This window comes from Sebastes fasciatus, chromosome 14, assembly GCF_043250625.1.
Source record: "Sebastes fasciatus isolate fSebFas1 chromosome 14, fSebFas1.pri, whole genome shotgun sequence".
Taxonomy (NCBI): domain Eukaryota; kingdom Metazoa; phylum Chordata; class Actinopteri; order Perciformes; family Sebastidae; genus Sebastes; species Sebastes fasciatus.
The window spans coordinates 16,893,451-16,915,254 of record NC_133808.1 but is presented as its reverse complement, the minus strand read 5'-3'; the positions used below and the strand labels follow the sequence as shown (position 1 = coordinate 16,915,254).

Below are 21,804 nucleotides of genomic sequence, written 5' to 3'. Positions count from 1 at the left end.
TGTCAGATTAGTGCCGTCTAATACAATCTATCAGTGTGATGATCATTCACTGTGAAGGGTTTTCTCCTATGCAGTGTATTTATTCTCTTCTGTCCTCTGTCCTCTGCCGGCTGCTCTGCACTGACCTGTTTGTTCTCATCTATAATTAGCCACACGTCACAGAACTGATCTAATTACTCTCGCTAGTCTGGACACATATGGTTTTCATTTGTCTGCAGAGGTGACAGAGACAGCGCCATGTAGGATCAAGGCCTGATGGCTCTGGACGCTCTTTGATCTGCCCGTACGCAGGTGTTTGAACGTAACCTTTCCTTTCTTTTGATTTGTCACAGACTCAGCTTTAGAGGACTTTGTGCTCATGCACTGTGTCTTCATCCCAAACAGTCAACTTTGTCCGGTGTTGATGGCCCAATATCCTTTCAGCACTCTGTTACCTAAAGTTGTTAAATGTGGAACTGACCTCTTCCTACTCTGCTCTACTTGCATTGTTTTGATCTTTAACTGCGGTGCACCTACCATGCCCTGGCCTCGCAGGGCTCTGAGCAGGAGAAGCTGGACTACACACTCAACAACAAGCGCAGGGTGATCCGCCTGGTGATGCAGTGGGCTGCTGTACACGGAGATAACCTGCAGGAGGAAGAAGTCTCTATGTCCTTCATAGAGGTCAGCATAGAGATACACAGGCTGTTCTCATACATCGTTTGTACGAAAAGTAATGCACTGTAATTTGTATATATCCCGCAAAATCAATTCATATGAAATCCACGTAATCGTGAACCAGGAAGTATAAAGAGTGACAAACGCCACATAGGGAGGAGGTCGGGTGTATGGGTGTATAAAAAACACCAGGCTGAGAGGTTATTATGGAGTTTTTGCCAAACGATGCCAAAAATATACTGTCTACTGCCACTTTAAGTCAGAAGTGACATAAAACATAAAAACCCTCAGGATTTACTTTTTTTAAAATGAATTAATCGTTTTGTTATTTGTAAAACTCGTCAAGTAAAACAACTATGCAATAACAGTCATGTAAATAGTACATACAAATGCATTTAGGGAGGTCAAATATGGAATAATCATTTCATGATTGTAATTAATGCAGGTAGGCAAAGCGGACGTTTGTGAGAATCTTGCGTGAATCTGGACGTCCAAATCAACTTGTCACACAAATTAAATTAAATTCAGATCAACTAAGTGTCTTTTTTAAAAGAAAATGTTGGTTACACAAATAACACTGGCTCCAAACTCCTCAGGTAAGTCTCACTGTCGCTGTCTTTACCTTGAGTTTACTACTGGCACCTTCATTTACGAAAGCAAACACCTGCGTCAGAGGTGTCCTGTTATAAATGGAGACCTGCCAACCAATCAGAGTAGAGAATTCTCCCATGGTGACCATGGTATAAAACAAATTTATTTCAAAATTGGTTTGGGGATTCAGAATACGAATGACTCCTATTAAACGTTTACAACATGGTAGAATGTGTGCACAGTTGTACTGACTGCTTATCTAATTTATTCTTATTGGCTGCCCTGAGCAATAAGACCGGGGGATGAATATTGACTGCATTTACATGTTTGTTCTTCGATTTGTGTCTATGATATGACTCCAGATCCTGAATGTTACTTTTTGTTTACTAAATGCTTCTTTTTATTCAGAGCTTGTCCTGTTTTTCAGGAGTTTCTCATGGCGGTATCTAATGATGCCAAAGTGATTCCAGCCCTCAGGGATCAACTCACAGAACTGGAGAGAAGTATAAAGCAAAAGTAAATGAATGAATGAATCTTAATCCTAAAGCTGGCCGTCTGTATTTGCACATAATTAAAAAGCAATGGGCAAGTTTTATTGGTAAATGAACAAACATACAGAACTTTAGCTTAATTTCTGCATATTTCTTAACGTTATAGCACTGAAGATGCCAGAGGTTCACAGAAAAAGGTCAGATACCGACTGTTATCCTTTCAAATTAAAGTTGTTGTGTAGATTTTGTTGTGTCGTGCGAAAATATCTGAATCTGTTAAACTTTGTCGCAGCACAAAGTCCTACTGCGGCAGTTCAGTATGGGAGATGAGAAGCTTCAGAAACGTCAGCCCATCAAGAGTAATGATGAAAGTGAGTAACAGATGTGTCTCCACATGTTTGGATCAGTGTGTGACACAACATTTTTTCTCAGAGTAAGCATCATAAACAGTATATTGTTGCTGCACGCTGCTGTCTGTCACTATTACATTATATCCGTTATTTGAAACTTTTATTTAGCAATCAGGTCTTCATTAGACAAACACGCCTGTTTGTTTTAAAGGAACAGTGTGTAACATTTCAGGGGATCTATTAACAGAAATGTAATATAATATTCACAACTGTGTTTTCATTAGAGCATAAGCATCTGAAACTAAGAATTGTTTTGTTTTCGTTAGCTTAGAATGAGCCCTTCATATCTACATAGGGAGCGGGTGCTCTTCACGGTAATGTGAAACTGCGGTAATGTAAACCGCAGAGTGCAAGCTAGTGTTGTCACGATACTGGAATTTCTAACTTCGATACAATACATTGAAAATTATGGATATTCAATACCATTTTCGATACCACGGGAAAAAATTTAAACAACATTGAGGGCGTAACATTTTTGTCAGTGTAGAGAGAGCAGAAATCGCAGCTTTTACCTGTATCGATACTGAAGAAATAGGGTATTAAAACCATTTCAAATATTGAGTAACGATATGTATCGATATATTTTTGACAACGCTCATGCCAGCCACCATCTGACTTCCGTTGCTCTTAAAGTAGTGTTATCATGGTAGGGACGGCCTCTGAGCGAGGCGAACGGCATTACCACGATTTTGCACTCGGCGGCTCACGTTACCACAGTCTTGGAAAGGGAGGAGTGAGCGGAGGGGTACTCAGTTGGTTGCATTATGCAACCACACCACTAGATGTCGCCAAATCGTACACACTGTACCTTTAAGTTTGGTTTCTACCTGCCAACTGATGTCTATGTAAAACTACACTCACACCTTCGTTGGCAGAGCGGATTTCCTTATCTAATGTGGCTTTTCTTTCTGAGTAAGAGGAAATGAGTCATTGGTGTTCATTACCTCTTTTGCAGTGACTCACAGTAACACAAATGGACATTTAATGTTTGCATATGCTTAGTCAAAGTCAGTTCTTGTTGGTAAATCCTAATTGTTTGGCTCATGACCTCTTAAAATAAAGCAGTATGTGTTGTTTCATTTACATGTAGGTAAAACTGCAGAGGATTTTACAAGATTCACAAAGATTAGAGAAACATTTTTACAAATATGGTTTGTTTTTGTTTTGTGACCCGTAGGTGTGGAACTATAGTATTAATCCAACTGCCTCCAACTTTCCTGCGCTGCTTTACCGCTCCTTGTTTCCTTGTCGCTGACAGTCCCATATTTGCTCTGATTCATGCCTCCAGTTCTGTTCAAAGTCTACTGCTGTGACCACACCTACACAACGATCCGCGTCCCTGTGGCCGCCTCGGTCAGGGAGGTCATCGGTGCTGTGGCCGACAAGCTGGGGTCGGCGGAGGATCTGCTCCTGGTCAACCTCAGTTCGGCAGGAGGTGAGAGCGGCGGCAGCTACGTGTTAATCAAATGATTGGAGGCGGCACAAGGGAGAGCCCAAGCAGGCTGATATACTAATGAATCCACGGCTGATTTAGTGAGGAATTAACTTCCTTTTGCAGACAGCAGGTGCTAAAGAATGGCCTTTAAAGCAGCATGAGAAAAACCTGAGCTCAGTCTTTCTCATGACGTTCAGCATGAGGCTGTTGGCTGCTCCTTATTGTAGTAATGTTCCACTGTCTCTGCCAGAAAGCTCTAATGCAGCTCTCACTCTTCCACACCTGACCTTGCACTTTCCTTATCAAAGCCAGTAAACAGATACAGAGCTCATTATACAGCTCAAATACTGTATCTCTAACAAATTAACTTTAGCTTTGCAAGGAAAAACCAAGGCTAACCCTAACTAATCACATACAATGTAGCATGAGAGAGCTCTTGTTGGACAGATAGTATCATATTGTAATGGTATAAGGTGTTGTCCAATACCATAACTACCTCAACCACACAGTATTTTTAGAAATGAAAACTTTCAGAGGCTGTAGCAGGCTCGGGTTGTAGAGCTAGAGTGAAGGTACTGGTGTCACCAAGGAGGCTAAATAGGTGAGGATTTTAAAAGGGGTCCCTTGACCTCTGACCTCTGTGAATGAAAACTGGTTTTATGGGTACCCACGAGTCTCCCCTTTAAAGACATGCCCACTTTATGATAATCACATACAGTTTGAACTTATGAGACATAAGTGAGCATGGGAATGACCATCATATACTTCTATCATAATGTTCTAAAACCCTTATACACTTTTACAATTTCTTTTAATTGATTAATTATATTTTTATTTATGATTTATGACAAGAGCAACTTGACACACAGTGCTGAGCTGAATATCAAGTTAATACTCTGGTTCCCCGCACTCAGATGACTTCTATATGTTACATATACTGTTGACCTGCTATCTCCCCTTAAACAGCCCAGTGGAAAAAGGTTAAAAAAACAACTGATTCTTTAGCAACGCTAGCGGCTCTGTGAGGCTACAATTTGAGCTAAAGGCTAACATTAGCATGCTAACATGCTCTTAATAACAATGCTAACAAGCTGTTGTTTATCAGGTATAATGTTTAACATGTTCACCATCATAGTTTAGTGTGTTAGCGTGCTGACATTTGGTGATTAGCACTAAACACAAAGCTGAGGTTGATGAGAATGTCATAGTTTTGCGAGTATTTGTACAAATGGATAGTAAAAAAGTTTAAAATTTGGACTTGATGATGACGCTAGATGAAAAGTGAAGGGATCACCAAAGTTATTATGATTCATCCTAGGGGAAATATCAATGTCTGAACCAAATTTCATGGTAATCCATCAAATAGTTGTCGAGGCACGTCACTAAAAAACATTGTGGCGCTATAGAAAAAGTCTGTAGGATTCATCGTCTGGGAACCGTGATTGTTCTGGTTTGGTAATCCATATAGTAGGGTTAGTTATTTAGATATTTCAATCTGCACCAAAGTGGTAGACAGACCGTCATATGCCGTGTTAGCATGGCTAAAGAAGGCTGTAGAGAGTCCTCACTTTGTCCTTTTCATGTGATTTCTAGTGTTTTTTGGAGTTGTTTTATAGAAGGATCTAACATTACATCAAACTGATGGTGTGCAACATTTTCCATAAAAGGACAATTACAAATTTAAATCTTTTTACACTCCTTGTGTGTTGTGTTTTTGTTCTATAGAGAAAGTCATCTTCAAGCCCAACGATGTTTCAGTGTTCTCCACTCTCAGTGTAAATGGACGGCTGTTTGCCTGCCGGAGGGATCAGTTGGATTCTTTGGTGGGTTGATGTCTGGTGCTGTAAACACTTTTCTCATGTGTAAATGTTTATGCTTTTAAAATCCAGCTAGCTTTTAAGCAACCTAGTGAATGTGCAGATTGTTTTGTATTCATTGTAAAGCCAAACTGCAGTGTTTACTCTTATAAGCAGCTCAACTACTGTCTTGTCTTTTCTTTACCAATATTTTCATGTTCATGTCACAAGAGGACATACTGTATGCCTCTTTTGGTCTTAGCAACATCATCATTTTTTCAAATTGCAAAACAAGATTCCCTGAAACAGTAGATTACATGATTATCAAATATAAAAGGCTGTCTTCTTATTTTCTAGACCCCTCTAGCCGAGCAGGAGGGTTGCTCTACGGGGCTGTTGGCCAGCTTTGAGATGATGAGCTCCAAGGATGTGGCGTACCACATGACTTCCTATGACTGGGAGCTGTTTCACTGTGTTCATGAGGTACGACTGTGAGACCAAGTGCCATCAGCAGAACTGATTCATTACTAGTGCACCTTTTTTAGTGTTATAGTATAAATTAAAGAAAATTTGGTTTGGTTTACTCTCACTTTATCCACTATTTTGTGTTTTTCTTTGGTGTCCAACAGCTTGAGCTCATCTACCACACATTTGGGAGGCAAAACGTGAAGAAAACCACGGTGAACCTGGACCTGTTCCTGAGGAGGTTTAATGAAATTCAGTTTTGGGTGATCACAGAGATGTGTCTGTGTTCTCAGCTCAGCAAGAGGGTGCAACTTCTCAAGAAGTTCCTCAAGATTGCCGCCCAGTAAGTGGACCTGATTTCTATTCTGCCTTTCTTTGCAGTTTTGTTTATTCACCACTCTAAAATACCTTTTCATGTTTTCTGTCAAAGCTGCAAGGAGTACAGGAATCTGAACGCCTTCTTTGCTGTCATTATGGGCCTGAGTAACCCAGCAGTGTGCAGACTGAATCAGACCTGGGAGGTGGGTACCTGTCTGTGTCAAAACTATTCTTATCCTAACTGCAAGTTAACCTTTAGTGTCGTCTGTTTTCACAGAAACTTCCCAGCAAATTCAAGAAGTTTTATGGTGAATTTGAGAACATGATGGTAAGTTGAAACGACTCATTTTGTACTTCAAAGCGTCTCCATCTTTGAGTTGTAGTGTTTTCTGTCTAAAATCAGCATATCCTGCGCTGTCAGCTGGTCCAGCGAGGGTTTAGCAGCATCATCCTGTGATGGATGTGTTTAACACGCCGACGGCAGATCTCAGAACAGTGTGATTGTTTCCACAGGACCCGTCCAGGAACCACCGGGCGTACCGACTGACAGTTGCCAAGCTGGAGCCTCCCATCATTCCCTTCATGCCGCTGCTGATCAAAGGTCAGAGTTGTTTTTTGTTTTTTTTATGACCATTTATTTTTAATGCAACATAATTTTGACCTGTACGACACAGTTGTTCTGTTGTTGTTCAACAGCTTTAACCATCTAAACAATTGGTCTTTTCCAGACATGACATTCACTCACGAGGGCAACAAGACGTTTATCGACTATTTGGTCAATTTTGAGAAAATGGTGAGGCTCTGGAGGTGGACATTATTGTCAGTTGGTGTAAATCTATTTTTAACCATTCAGTTAATTGCTGATATCTGTTGCTGATTATAGCTCTTTGTCTTTCAGCGGATGATCGCTAACACGTTGAAGATAGTGAGATTCTGTAGGAGCCAACCATTCAGTGAGTGTGCATCCCAAAGGTTTATTTCACGGCCATGAAAATTGGGAGGAAATATCAGATGGTTTGATAACAAATAATGAATTGGAATTAGACTCCAATTAGGGATGGGATGTTATAGGATTATGTCGCCGATTGCAATAAAAAACACTCACAATAAGTTGATCATGATGAATTTCCATCATCGGGATAATCATGAATATGGTCACGAGTGACTTGACAAAGCTGTCTAGCTATCATGGTAAAGAAGTGAAAAATAGAGCCTGAGTTAAAAATACAGGTATTATCACATAAGAGAGAACCGACTCACACAATGTTGCTAATTTTTTCATTTATTTATCCTTTATTTATGCAGGGGGACCTTATGATTTATGATTACCTTATTTAAGATTGATTGTTTTTCACTAAAAAGGATGCTCACTAAAACAAGATTTGTGTTTACCTGCTATATACATATTTGTTTCTTAGCAAAATGTAGTGATTCCAGTATGATTTAGTGCAATTTTAAGAATTTTAAGCATGTTTTCATTATTATCAGGATAATATCGTGAATCGCAATTATTTTGGCCAGGATAATCGGGACCTGAAATTTTCATATCGTCCCATGCCTAACTCCATTTTTACTCTTTCCACGTTAATCAGGTCCAGATTCACCTGTGGCCAGCAAGAACCACCCAGAAGTTCGGACGTACGTACGTCAGCTCAACGTGATCGACAACCAAAGGACGCTGACTCAGCTCTCTCATGGACTCGAGCCCCGCAGGACTTGAAACCACTCAGGGACAGAAATGTTATACTCTGATGCTGCTGCACTACATGACATGACACGCACTTACATTGGGATGAATTTACTCCAACACAGGCAATCACATGGAGGACCCAATGACGTATCAGATAATGAGATATTGTTTCAGATGCCTGACTTGTTAAGCCTTTTATTACAGTAATTTGTGATACTTTAACAGCAGTAATTGTTGGTGGGTGAAGTACCTCTCGTATCACTGTGCTGCACCATCATCTCCTAGTCAAACAAGAGCAACAATTGAAGGAATTAACAGTCTTCGGGGGGGGGATCTCATTCATCAGATTAACATTTCAGATGTAAACACTATGTGATGCTTTAAAAATGCAAAGTCTTGATATTTCCTGATATTCAGTTGTTTCATATCTTTTGTATCAAACAATATTTATACATATTTAAGTTTGTGAGAATCTTTTGCGTTGTAAACTGTAAACAAATATTTATTTTGACATCAGCATGCAAAGAGTTATTATGATCGTTTGCCTTTTTATTATTCATGTGAGCACATTTTTCTCCGGAGATGCAGTAAATGTCTGAAAACCTTTTGTGTGCTGAAAGTATTAAATATTTTAGATGTATTTGTGCGTCGTATTGTCATAATTGTTTGGTATTGTTTCGTTAATACATTGTTTAAAATCATGGCATGTTAAAATAGTATAAAGTTTCATTCAGGTTTGTCAAAGATGTCATCATATGAGAGGACTGAGGAGGAGAGGAGCACAATATTTGGAGCAAGGGAAATACACACAGCCCGTATTCAGAAACTCTGCATTTGAAACAAGCTGTCAGGATTTCTGCCCATTTGTGATGTCACAAATATACAATATTTAGACCCTTGACACAATTTTAAACGTAAACATTCTAAATGTGTCCCAGTTTATTCCTGGTTGCTGTCAAGGCCTATGGAAAGGAGGCTGGGTCACGGGCGGACATGGGTCTTAAGGTATGGAGTATAACACATGCGCAGTGTAACAGAAGCTGCGGTCGTGCGTTACGATTGGCTCAATTTTGGCGAGTGCAGACCAGATTTTACTGCGCATGTGCTATACCCCAAAGATATGACACGTTGATGACGCGTGACCCAGCCTCCTTTCCATAGGCCTTGGTTGCAGTGTATGTGAATGTCTGCAGCTGACAGGAAGTACACATGGACCCAAGCTGTTGCCAAGCAACGCAATTCTGTTGCAATTCCGTTGCAATTCCGTCAAAATGCGCTAAAATGGAGCGTTTCAGACAGAGGGTAAATAAAGGCATATTCTGGCAGACAGTACGAGGAAAATAAAGTTGTTTTTTTTAACATTACAGCATGTAAACATGTTCTAGTAGAAACACAATATACAAGTATGAACCTGAAAATGAGCACGATATGGGACCTTTAAGGGACCCATGCAACATATTAGTGGGGACCTCGACTGGTCCGCGGACCACACATTGAGCCCCACTGTCCCAGGACGGTGCAGGAAAACAACAACAACAGTGCAGCAGCCCCTGGGAGTGTGTCCTGCTGAGGTCCGGCTGGGGGCGCTGTTGTCTCATCAGGATGGAGACAGTAACTGAGTCCAGTCAGTGCTGAGCTGCTGCTGCTGCTGTTAGTGGGAGAAGTTGTGCAACCAGTAAAACCACCTCGAACAGAGAGAGAGGAGTTGGAGACGGTAAAGAAGAAACGTCACATGAGATTCCCGGAACTCTTAAAACTTCTCCGGTTTTTCTTTACAAGGACGTTTGTAAACGTTTTTCCACCGACGACGAGCTGCTCTGAAGAGGAAAACCTCGCCCTTCATGTCGGTATGTAACGTTATGTTTATACAATTTCAGAGAGTAAAAAGTTAGAGACAGTATTCACATGGAGGCTGACTGGCCTCCATGTGAGCTACAAGTCTCCTGGGAGGCTGCTTTATCATGTACAGCATGATTCACATGATATTTATACATGTTTACAGGTTGTTTAGGAGCTGTTGAGTGTTTATCAAGGGCTTCTGTGAAAGTGTAATGAAAACAAGTACAGTCATAATAATAGTGAAAGTAATGCATGTTATTTTTCCCTTATGCATTAAACTATCCTTGGCTATTCCAGGTTTGAATATTGTGAGATGTGTGCAGTGCATCATGTCTTTATATAGACATGTTAGTCGGTAATCTAAGCCAGTGGTTTCCAAACTTTGTTTTTGTTTTTGACAAAGATTTTGTCTCCCATCTGATTTTGCTTTTAGATGTTTTATTACAGAAAGCGTATGAAACCCATGACCAGAATAGTCATGCATGCTGTCATTGTGTTATTCATGGGTGGATTTATAGTGAAAATAATGTATTCAACCTTTTTGCTGGGGGACCCCCTGAAAATCCCTCAAGGACCCCTGGGGGTCCCCCGACCCCACTTTGAAAACCACTGATCTAAGCCACACGGAGCATAATCAATACCATGTATTTAAAGGAATAATATATAAGAATTAACAAAAAAAATTATGAAAAAATGATCCCTCTCAAACTTAAGCCCCACTAGAAGTGTGAGGTGGTGTCTGTTTCTGCAGAGATCCTGCAGCCCTCTGCTTGTATTTTCTATTTTCTTCTTAGTTTGATTTACTCGGGATGCTGCTGGACGTCTGCAAACAGCCTTTAGGCCCCACGTGGGGGTGTAACCCCCAGCCAATAACAGCACGCAGCCCGTTCAGGTGGTCAAATATCGCCGCTTGGCTTCTGATACTGACTCACAAGTCCCCCTTTACTCTGTTAAACTGGGCATACATTGTACGATTTGAAAAATGTTATTGTGTACTTCCTACTCCTACTGTACGAGTAGATCGTTTGCAATGTGAAGCCAAATGTCACGATTTATGTACTTACACTGTACGGTCCGATTGTCAGCCTGCGATTTGAGTGCTCACACTGTACATGTAAAATAGAAAAAAAAACAGCCTGTCGGCTCCTGAGGGCCGTTCTGGTTATTGACAGTTATCAATCAAGATTTGTTTGAAAGCTCCGAGGCAGGTAAAGTTTGTTTGCTAGCAGACGTCTGTACGGGTCACAATAATGCTAACAAGGCAGAAACGTGATGCCCTAGTACATTGTTATATTGATAGCTACGCTCTGATTACTGTAAAAAAAGTAGAAAAAAAAACAATGACGTTGGGGAATCGGCTCGTGGCTCAACTGTGCAAGAGCTTGTGGACGGCCGACCAAAATTTTGGACACGTCCGAAATTCATCCGACTGTCCAATGGCCGGTCGGGAGGAGTTAATCGGTCCTTTGTGCCCCCTATACACTGCACGGTAAAGGATGCCCGATGAAACTGAAATTCGGTCAGACTCTAAAATGAGTCGCGCAGCTCGAAATTCGGGCCAGAAATGGACTAAAATCGTACAGTGTATGCCCAGCTTTAGATACAAAGCGGCCGTATTTCACGGATGAGAATGGGTTGTGTTATGTGCATGTGCTCCAGTGATCCCCCTGCTCCTCTCTGTGCTGTGAGTGCAACTATGATCGGTTTATGTCTGTAGTTCAATGATAGCAGCATTAAAAATCCAGCAACTCTGCATCTTCCCAGTTGTGCGGAGTTAGTTGTGTGTTTAAGAACGTAACCGCTGGGAAACAATCAGAAAACAAAGTTTTATTCCTCTGATTTGCTGCTTTGTTCTCACTAACGCCGCTCCCTCTCTTCAGTCACTCTATAGCTCGCTCGAACCGTCGCTGCTCTCTCTCTCCCTCTTGGCTCGTTGAGCTGTGGAGGTGTGGCCAACTTTGAATGCTGTGCGTTTACAAACAGCAACCAACAACAGATACTGTACATATTATACCTTTAAGATTGTGATATCAACATCTGGATGTGTCTGTGATTAAATAAGCTGCAGACTGTTCGGTTGTGAACTTGAAGCTGACAGCTGACCCTACTATCTGCTATCTGTGTGTGATTTGTTTTTCATTTAGTTTTGATTACAGTGACTATCTGTGGTTTGACATATGGCTATCAGGCCGTTATTGTTGCAGTGTTTGCTATGAAGTGAGAACAGGCAGGAAGGAGTGCAGGAGTGCTACCATATCCCAGTAACCCTGGCTTCTTGAGTGGACGGACAACACTGTGGGCTGGTCCACACTGAGCAGATTGTTGCGAGGCTAAGTATAGCATGCATACAAGTAAATCAGCAGAAAGCAATGACCCCCCTTTGTGACAATGGAGGCATTCCCCGCTGGGATGGATAGCAATCCCAATGAATGCCCAGGTAACAGCCTTTTAAAAGCCATAATTGCTCAGCTTGAAATGGGAAACCTATGAACAATAACAGAGCTACAATTTCCTGTAATGATGGAATTATGTCTTTTACAAGATGCTCTTACGGACAAACAAAAGGGTGTTATAATCAATCCAGTTTTGGAGCATTACGTTTTAACACAAAAACCGCATGTATGACCTCAGAGAATATGAGGTTTTTCTCTGTGTTTTTGTCTTGAAACAGTCAGAGACGGATCATTTTGTTGCTCTCTTTACTTGTGGCCTTACTTGCACCGAACACAGTAGCTGGAGCTGGAATAGTGTGTGACTTTGTCTGCATGATCGCAGCATACCAGGCATGCCATCGTCCTTATACAAGCAGAGTCTGGATCGTGAGCTCAGTGCTTACTGGTACTGATGAGGAGGAGGGAGAAAAGAGATGGTCAGTGAATGACAGAGCTAAAACCAGGGATATCAGCCACATGTTGGAGTCACACTCTCAAACGGGGTGTTTCAGAGTGAAGCTATTCTTTGAAGCACAGCATGAGGACGTTTGTTTTACCATACAGGACTTTGTTGAGTGAGCCAGACTTCCTCCCTTCCCTTCCACTTCTCAGAAGCAGAGTTGGTGCTGAGTGTCATTATGAGATGTCGTCTCCAAGCGCCTCCTTCGTGCAAATCAAGTTCGATGACGTCCTCTTCTTCGAGAACTGTGGCGGCGGCAGCTTCGGGAGTGTGTACCGAGCCAGGTGGATCTCCCAGGACAAAGAGGTGGCGGTGAAGAAACTGCTCAAGATTGAAAACGAGGTAGAAGTCATAATTGCTTTTCATATACTTTTTAATTGTCAGTGTAGTAATCATTTTAATTGCTATACCCATTTAGCGGGATGTGGTGACTTCAGTACCCATCACTCGTGGTCATTATACACCCCCACTCTAAGAAATGTGAAAGAAACAGTATTTCCAAATGAAAGAACGTGTTTGGCCCAATTACAGCAGGGACTGTTCTTTGAAAGCTCTGGCTCATTGTCTTACAGACAAAAAAAGAATTATCTTTGAAATCCTGTCAGGGAAATTGTATTACATTTGTAGGCCTGTGATGGGATGTTCAGAAAAGTGATTCATGGTTTTCTTTTTTGAAATTGTAAAAGATCACAGATATCCATTCAACTTCACTCAAGTGTTGGAGAGATGATTGTTCAGTGAAAATCATAATGTAATCTTTTCACATTGAACCAATTGTTCATTTAATTACAGTGTTTGGCTACAATTAAATGAATTGGTTTTGTCAGGTTTCTGTTCATTCTAGGAATGGTTTCACAGTGATCTTCCTGGGCCAGTATGTTATATTAATATATATTTATATATACCTTTAGTCCCATGCTTGCGGCATGGCTCTATGTTCGTCTGTCGTACGGTCCACTATTTTGGTCCAGACCAGTGCCTGAATTGGACCAAAAAAAGAGTTAGGACCCTAATTCAGCAGTTGCATGACATGATCATCACACTCATCTTGGATATATTTATACATAGTACTTTGGTTCATGACCAAATACCTGCAAAACTAATGACATTCCCATCAGCCTCAGCTGTACTTTGCGTTTAGTTTAGTGCTAATAACGAAATGCTAACACTAGGTCTGTCCTCGACCAAAGAAATTCTTAGTCTACTAATCGGTCGTTTTGGTCTAAGTCTAAGTCATTTTTTAGGCTTTTTTCATGCTGAATGACTTATCACATATTTCTAAGAAACTTATGAGCACCTTTCTGGTAAACACAAGATTTAAAGTGGCGCTTTTTTTGTGATTCTTTGTGGAAAAACTCAGTTTTACAGATCTGTCGATGAAATCAACTAACCGATTAGTCGTCAAAATCGACTAAGAGCGGGGCAGCCCTAGCTAACACGCTAAACTAAGACAGTAAACATGGTAAACATTACACCTCCTTAGCATCAGCATGTTAGCATTCTGACATTACCATTTAGCTCAAAGCACCACTAGCCACTAGCATAGCTGCAGACTCTTGTTTCTTTAGATATAATGATGTTCATATATGGGGAGCATTATCATCAAAACGTTCATGTTATGTTTTCCTGTTGTGTGTTTATTGTTAAGGCTGAAATCCTCAGTGTCCTCAGCCACCGTAACATCATCCAGTTTTACGGCGCCATTGTCGAGGCTCCCAACTATGGAATCGTCACCGGTAAGATTATTTAAAGCCTTCATATTGACCGTGTCATAAATACAGTATGTCTCAGTGATAATCAGTGTACTGTACACCGGAGCTGCCGGGCTACATCCTGATAGAAAACGCAGCAGCTGAATCTGTTTGCATCAGCTGCAGTTTGCTCAACACTGAATGGTGCAGAGGTTTCTATGGGAGCGTTAGTGAATGCCAGAGGGTTCAGGAAGTGCACACATTGATACAGTAGCTGTGTTTTTGTATGTGTTTAGGTTAGAGGCTGAGAAGAATAACGCTCCTGTAGCGTGGGGCCCTCGATCGGTGCCTCTGCACAAACTTTCACTTTGCTGTGGAGATGTAGTTTAAGTTTTATTGTATTTTAAACTCTCTCTTCTGTTGCTGTTTTGTGTTTCTTACTGTTATAGTATACAGTACACTAGGGTCGGCGCCAGAGTATTAGGGGCGGACAGGCTCGCACGCACGCATACACATGCTATTATGTCCACAAAAACAGGTTAGAAACTAACACCGTGTCCTAACTGGATGAGAGCGTCCGACTGTGGCGCCACATCGCGCATCGGACGCTCTCTGTCCACACTGAATACGTTAAATCTGCACTTCTGTTACGTCATGTAAACAAACCACGTACATATCTGCTGTGAGCTCCATATCAGACTGGAGCTGGAGACGTAACCACTTCAAAGATGGGTTAGTTGTTATCTTCCTACTTTTGTAGCCTACTTTTTAATCAGAAAACACATGTTTTATATTGTGATATTTACTGGAAATAACATACGATATAGCCAAGAGCAGGTAGGTTGTTATCTAGCGATCTTCTCCAGCCAGCTGACACCTAAATGGTTTCTGTAGTAAAATGAGGAGGTGTTGTAGGCTACAGATAACTCCTCAGGCACGCCCTGTGTCTTGCTCGTGCCAAGGTCAAAATGTGCACACAGACAGGTGCCGAGATAAACAGGGAGTTAAACAACACATTAATCCAACACAATTTAAGTTAATAAAGACTAAATGTGGATGTTTCGCTCCCCAGTTATTGTCCCTGCTCAGCTTGCTGTATAATGTAACATCAGTCAATTGTTTTATTCCACGATACTGCATCTTCTGTGCTCACAGCCAGTTAGGACACTCCAATAAAAAAACAATGTAATCAAGCCCAAGTACATGTCGTAGTTGTTTCATAAATGCAAAACTAGCACTGTTTTGTGCCTTATTTTGCATTGCAGTGTTAAGTCCTTCCATTACCAAACTGTATGACTTAATTTTACTTATAGCCTAACTGTAAAAGTATTTCAGTTTAGTTTTTTTGTCAGGAGAGAATTCAGCTGAGTGGGAACAGTGACCTTTTTTGGACGGGCCTGGACCCCCAAGGCCCGCCCTTAACGCCAACGCTGTCCTACACTCTTATGTTATATGAGTTATGTGAGTGTTGTTGTGCTGTTCACTGTACGGATGATGCCCCAAATCACAGGCTAATGATAATCAACTACACAGGTAGCATATAGCTAATGTAGTTAGGGCTGCAATTACCAATTACTTTTCCAATTATGATTAATCTGTCAATTACATCCAATGTCCAATAAAGGCGAAAATGCCAAATAATAATAATAATAAAGAAATTAGTGGCCAAATATCCACCACAGGTTTTTATCTATTTGCACAATTATTTGGATATAAAATACATACAATAGGAGAAAACAGTGATTTCAGTTCATTAGAAGAAAGTCCTCCATATTTAAACAAATAAAAAAAATGACATTAATAATCTTCTAAAGCAAAACACAACAAAAAACAAATAAAGAACACATAACACAAACATATCTATAAACACAAAAACTCACCGCAAGCATAAACAGTAGTAAAATAAAATAAAAAATATAATAATATAATATAATAATAAAAAATAAAAATCACAATTTCCCAACCCAAGATGACATCTTAAAATTCCTTGTTTTGTCCGACCAACCGCAGAAAGATATTCAATGATATAATAAACTGGAAACAGCAAACGTTTGATATTTGAAACTTTATTAATGAATTTAAACAATTAAGTGATTTAAAAAAATTGTTGGCCATTTGTTTTCTGTCAATCAATTAATCAACTAATTATTTAAGCACTATATGTAATTGAGATTTCAAATGCTCAAATGAAGACGATTCGATCTCTGAAAAGCAAAACAAACAAAACTCTTTTCATTGAAACATCAGAGCTCCACCAACTGAAAGTCCAGCTATTATTAAAATGTCTGTGGCATTCAGGGATTACTGAAACATTGTGACTCAAGTCATAAAATTGTAATGTCTTGTCCAGGAGTTGAGCACACTGTCAGTGAAAGTTGTAGCAGCCTCCTCAAATCCTGAACAGGGAGACAACACACAGAATCCCACAGTGCAGCTCAAACACATACAAGACGTTCTTTGTTCCGGCGAACAATGAAACCGATAAATAAAAGAGCCCATAGTTCACATTTGTCCTCACTAAATCAAATGTCTTCATGGGGTGTTATCTAATGCAGTAAACTGAGATCTGTTTCTTTCCCACAACCCGTTGTGTTGTTACATTACATTAGAGTTATTGACAGAATCTTAAGTCTGAAGCACCTCAGACTAAATGCATTCAAACTCCAGAAGAACAAGAGCTTTGGCTTCCTAAACACACAAGCATGTGTTGATGTGAGGCTATGTGGAGGGTTAAAGGTGAATGATAAACACTGAGAGGTCGTGGTTGTGCTTTTTCTTTAAAGACGTTATAGAAAGAGCCCCGCATTTGTTGGTCTGTCTATTTTGCATTTCTATTTTTCTACTGTAAACTTCCCTGTTATTTACATCCGGGTCTATATTTTTCTCCACATCACACCCACTGAAATGTTTCCTGTGTGACACATCCATCGTTGGCATGATGGCATCATCATCTCAGGTCAAGTCCATAACCTCAGGGACGTGAGATTTGTGTTTGTAAAAATTCCCATCACCATGCTGAAATAATTGTACTTTTATTGAGCAATGGACATTACAGTATTATGAAATCTCACATTGTACAATATGACACTGTAACAACGTTGGGCAACAATATGACACTGTAACAACGTTGGGCAACTGCTGCCACTATAGAGTCTACTACTTCCCATACTTTCCCTTACATTCACACAGCTGCTCCATGTCCTGCAGGTGTTTATCCTCTTTGTTTATTTATTTAGCAAACACCAGAGGCCAACTTACTATGGAGGACAGAGCCTGCCAAAATAAAAATAAAAAATAAATGAATGAATGAATGAATAAATTAAAAAATAAATATATGAATTAATAAATAAAAACATTTTAAATGAATAAAAAATTGGATAAATAAATAAATACATTTAAGTTAATAAAAATAAATAAATAAAAAATTGAACAAATAAATAAATAAATGAATACATTAATTAATAAATAAATACATTTTAAATGAATAAAAAATAAATGCAAAAATAAATAAATACATTTAAGTTAGTAAAAATAAATAGATAAATAATAGGGGAAATTAAATATAAGATTAGATAAATAGGGGAATTAATACAAAGGTGCATAAATACAAAGCAAATCAAAACAGAAATATCAATTCATGACACATTTTATAAATTAATTAATGCCGACATTTATTTTTTATATTATTTTGGTACATTTTATATTAATGTATTTATTGAGTAATTTATTCATTTATTTATTTTATTATTTATTTTTAAGTCAACACCCAATTTACCAGATCCAGTTTGTCTGAACCAATCCGACAGCATCCAATCAAGTTGCAGGAGAAAACCATAAAGAACTAACGTTACGTTACTGAGCAGCAGTTAGGAAAAAAATATACCAAAGACACAAAAACTACGCGGTGGTCAACAGAAAACATGAGGGTCGAAAATTACAGACGGAGACGCAAATGACATTACATTGCTGAAGAGCACATTATGACTTGCTTAGGACTCAAAACTCACTGGGACTTGACTTGGGATTTGACTTACGACTTGTCAGTCTTGACTTGGGACTTGAGTGCAAAGACTTGAGATTTACTTATGATGTACTTGTGACTTGTAAAACAATGACTTGGTCCGTCCTCTGCCTTGCAATGTATCTCACAGGTGAATGTACCTTTACCCTGAAACAATAACTAACCGTACTGTGATTCATCAGTTTTATGAGGCAGCTGAGTGACAGCAGATCTCGTTAAACTCATGATGCAGGTTAACGAGCAGGTTTCTCAGATAGCTTGTAGATATTGGCTGCCAGAAAGAGGGAACTGCCCGGCCTCATGATGTATGTCAACAGACAGAGGAAATTTATAACAGAGCTGATGAATGTGGACATGGCATGGTCAGGATGGCCATAAACATTTTTTCCTGTATCTGGTGCTAATTAGATTCTGCTTTGATAAACAGAGACATCGACCAGCTCCTTGACAACAACAAAACCATTCTCTTTCACATTTGCAAAATACTACAGCAGCTGCTGAGGTGCCATGAGCTTTTCCTTTTTAGTGATCACAACTTCATATGCTTTCACTTAACTGTTAATGATCACTGGTTGTTTCGAGTCTAAGTCATGTGACTCGAGTCCACACCTCTGCTGCTTTGTTGTTTCACACAAACTGATTGAAACTCATCAATGACACTAGACTAAATGGATGAGATTAAAACGAAAGTGCAGTTTACAACAGAGCCACATATTATCCGTGGAATGTGGATGAACACATTACAGTAATCACAGGAGCCACAAGTTTTCACTTGCACACACAGGTGAAGTCAGGTGAGCTTTATTTGTACGTCTGCTGTCAGCCAGCTTTTGCTACAATGCAAATAAAAAAAGCAAAATTCATAATAATAAAAAAAAACATTGGTGTATTTTATGATTGTTAATTAGACTGCTGTCTTGGCGCCTGTGCATGTTTACACTGTGGTGGTACATGATTGGGTTATTATCGTTATTATGCACAAACAGAGGTTTCCTGCTGTTTTAGCTGGTATGATAGAGCTTGTTTATCTTTATTCAGGCACTTTACCTCACACGAAGGCTGTCTACAGATAGCAAAAATGTTGATCTGCCTGTTCTACTTATCTTTGTTGTTTAATCAAAGCTTTATCTGTATGTGTTGGACAGTTTTGTGAGGGTGGGCTACATGGTTGAATGACATGAAGGGCCCCATTCGAAGTGCATTAAACTTTAGAAAACAGAGCAGAAAGGCTTTTAATTTGTGTTTTAGATAGAGTTGATTAGCCAAGCTAATAACACATGGGCTCCTGAGGGAGCAGTGTTCAGTTACGCTGTGATAAATTGAGCTCATCCACAGCGGCAGGTCAGTGACAGGAGCAATCTGTAAACAAGACGCTGTCAGCTGGCTTCCAGGAGTCCTCTGGCAGAATTTCAATTTCCAATTGTTTTCACGTAATGCTCTCACATACTGCACTCACATGTACAATGCAACGCCTCAAGAGAGCAGTTTTGTCCATGTAAGATAGTTCACCATCACAAACTGTCAAACATAATGACATTTGTCCACAGAGTATGCAAGCGGTGGAGCGTTGTATGATTACCTGTCCAGCGCTGAGAGTGAGGAAATGGACATGGGGCAGATCATGACATGGGCTGCAGAGATCGCCAGAGGTAAATATGACAATTATTTTATCTTCTTGATTATATCAGTAAATAACAGCAAAAGAATCGTACCTGCCAATAACAGTGTCTTTGTTTTAATTAATTAATTGGAAACCTTCTTTTTTGCAGGGGTAAGTCATTGAGAGCAAGCAGAGTTTTACAAAATATCAATAGGTTACACACATGTGGTTCATGATGATGAAATCCCACTGAACAACTACAATTTATACTAAATGTAGACGATGGTTGTAATATGACAAATAAAATATGAGAAAGACAGCAGCTAGAATTTAAAGGCTGGTGCGATATGTTTTGTGTCAGGGTTTTATAAATGAAAACAAGGCAGCGCTGCTTGTTGTCTATAGAGATGTTTTGTTTGGATAGCAAACAGTTATAATAAAACTGTGATATATGCTTATAAACTATGCCAGCAATGTCAATAGTTACACGAAATGAAGCCGGGAACAATTGTTTACTACCTTCTTCAGTGAAACATTTTCTGTTTCTATATAAAAGTCAACTTTGAATTTAAGCTTCTATGTCTCTTCCTTGAATATGACCCTAAAAGACAGCTTGATATCTCCCCAAAAGTCAAGATACTTTGTTATTTTATAAACATTCAAAATATTGTGAATAAATGGAAGAAAAGATCGAGAAAAGCACAAAGATTCTCTATTTTTATATGTTCGTTTTATACAAGATTTAGATTGATGAGTGATTGTTGGATGCAATCAAAACTGAGCAAATTATTAAGCACAAGATCAATTGTTTCTACATTTGTCCATCATATATAGTAGTACAGGCCTATTCAACTGTCAAACCGTGGGCGTTTCCTGCCCTTAAACAACCTCAAACATCATTTATAATTATGAAACAAGAAACAGCCACGGCTGGGAAAGTACTCAAAGTTTTACAAAAAATGTTTGGCTCCTGGCTCAAGTCCGCATTCGTTGCAGTCATTATAGATGTTCACACTGATGAACAGTGTGTGTGTGTGTGTGCAGGCACTCTAGGTCTACTTTTACATGGAAATTTAAATAAACAGGAGTCAATGAGTCTTGATATTGCTCATTAATAAAATCCTAATAGTATACATTTACACTCAAAGCAGCTCTCATTGCTCTGCACATACAGTATTTCAAACAGGATGAAAGATGCATTATTTTCTCCTGTGATTGATCAGAGCCACCAGTGTATACGGTATATATACGTTTCCAGTGATCTGCCTCTGAAATACATCTCTTTATTTCTGTTTTAGGAATGCACTATTTACATTCAGAGGCCCCCGTTAAGGTGATCCACAGAGACCTAAAGTCCAGGAATGGTAACTGATTTGATTTCTAGAATCATTTTATGTGTTTATACATGAATGCTTCATATTCTTTAAAAGTGAATACACACTTTTATTTTCTCTTCCAGTTGTTGTGGCAGCAGACAAAGTTCTCAAGGTGGGTTTTCATTATGACTTATAACCTGTAAAGTTTCATCTCAGATACATTTTGTTGCACAATAGGCTCTTTTTAATGAGGTGATATTGTCTGGTAGCTGATTGTTTCATCGTTGAATTTGAGAGGAATATGAGCATGAAATACTGGTACGTTATTTACCTACAGTATGTGGACACAAGAGGGCAGTGACTAACTTAGCATGTATAAGAACTGACAGCATCACAGTATATGAGACTAGTAGAAAGGAGATTTAACAAGAACTCCTCACAATATATTGTACATTTTATTTGAAAGAGAGGTAGTATAGTATGAACAACTATTCAAGAACTCCAGACATATTCTGAAGCCTCTTTTGTATGTATCAGATGTATCATAGAGACAAGAGCATAATGTGCCAAATTGCAGTGACGAAAATAGCAA

The 21,804-nt window shown here is 39.5% G+C and overlaps 2 protein-coding genes across 3 annotated transcripts in view; both read left to right on the top strand.

The window, feature by feature from the left end:
* Positions 1–8,493, top strand: part of rapgef4a (Rap guanine nucleotide exchange factor 4a) — a 45,215-nt gene extending 36,722 nt beyond the window's left edge. The window contains exons 17-31 of the mRNA XM_074659310.1: positions 333–411; positions 513–663; positions 1,676–1,764; positions 1,906–1,936; positions 2,032–2,110; positions 3,438–3,584; positions 5,310–5,407; positions 5,738–5,863; positions 6,010–6,188; positions 6,276–6,366; positions 6,441–6,491; positions 6,677–6,764; positions 6,892–6,956; positions 7,062–7,116; positions 7,756–8,493. Of these exons, the coding sequence (XP_074515411.1) occupies positions 333–411; positions 513–663; positions 1,676–1,764; positions 1,906–1,936; positions 2,032–2,110; positions 3,438–3,584; positions 5,310–5,407; positions 5,738–5,863; positions 6,010–6,188; positions 6,276–6,366; positions 6,441–6,491; positions 6,677–6,764; positions 6,892–6,956; positions 7,062–7,116; positions 7,756–7,883 (1,457 nt within the window). The 3' untranslated portion in view covers positions 7,884–8,493. The remainder of the gene's footprint in view (positions 1–332; positions 412–512; positions 664–1,675; positions 1,765–1,905; positions 1,937–2,031; positions 2,111–3,437; positions 3,585–5,309; positions 5,408–5,737; positions 5,864–6,009; positions 6,189–6,275; positions 6,367–6,440; positions 6,492–6,676; positions 6,765–6,891; positions 6,957–7,061; positions 7,117–7,755) is intronic.
* A 1,051-nt stretch (positions 8,494–9,544) lies between these two features.
* map3k20a (mitogen-activated protein kinase kinase kinase 20a) overlaps positions 9,545–21,804 on the top strand; it is a 30,154-nt gene continuing 17,894 nt past the window's right edge. For both annotated transcript variants that reach the window (XM_074659295.1, XM_074659297.1), the window contains exons 1-6: positions 9,545–9,700; positions 12,737–12,926; positions 14,233–14,320; positions 19,844–19,945; positions 21,195–21,260; positions 21,356–21,384. In XM_074659295.1, coding sequence (XP_074515396.1) covers positions 12,768–12,926; positions 14,233–14,320; positions 19,844–19,945; positions 21,195–21,260; positions 21,356–21,384 — 444 coding nt within the window. In that variant the 5' untranslated portion in view covers positions 9,545–9,700; positions 12,737–12,767. The remainder of the gene's footprint in view (positions 9,701–12,736; positions 12,927–14,232; positions 14,321–19,843; positions 19,946–21,194; positions 21,261–21,355; positions 21,385–21,804) is intronic.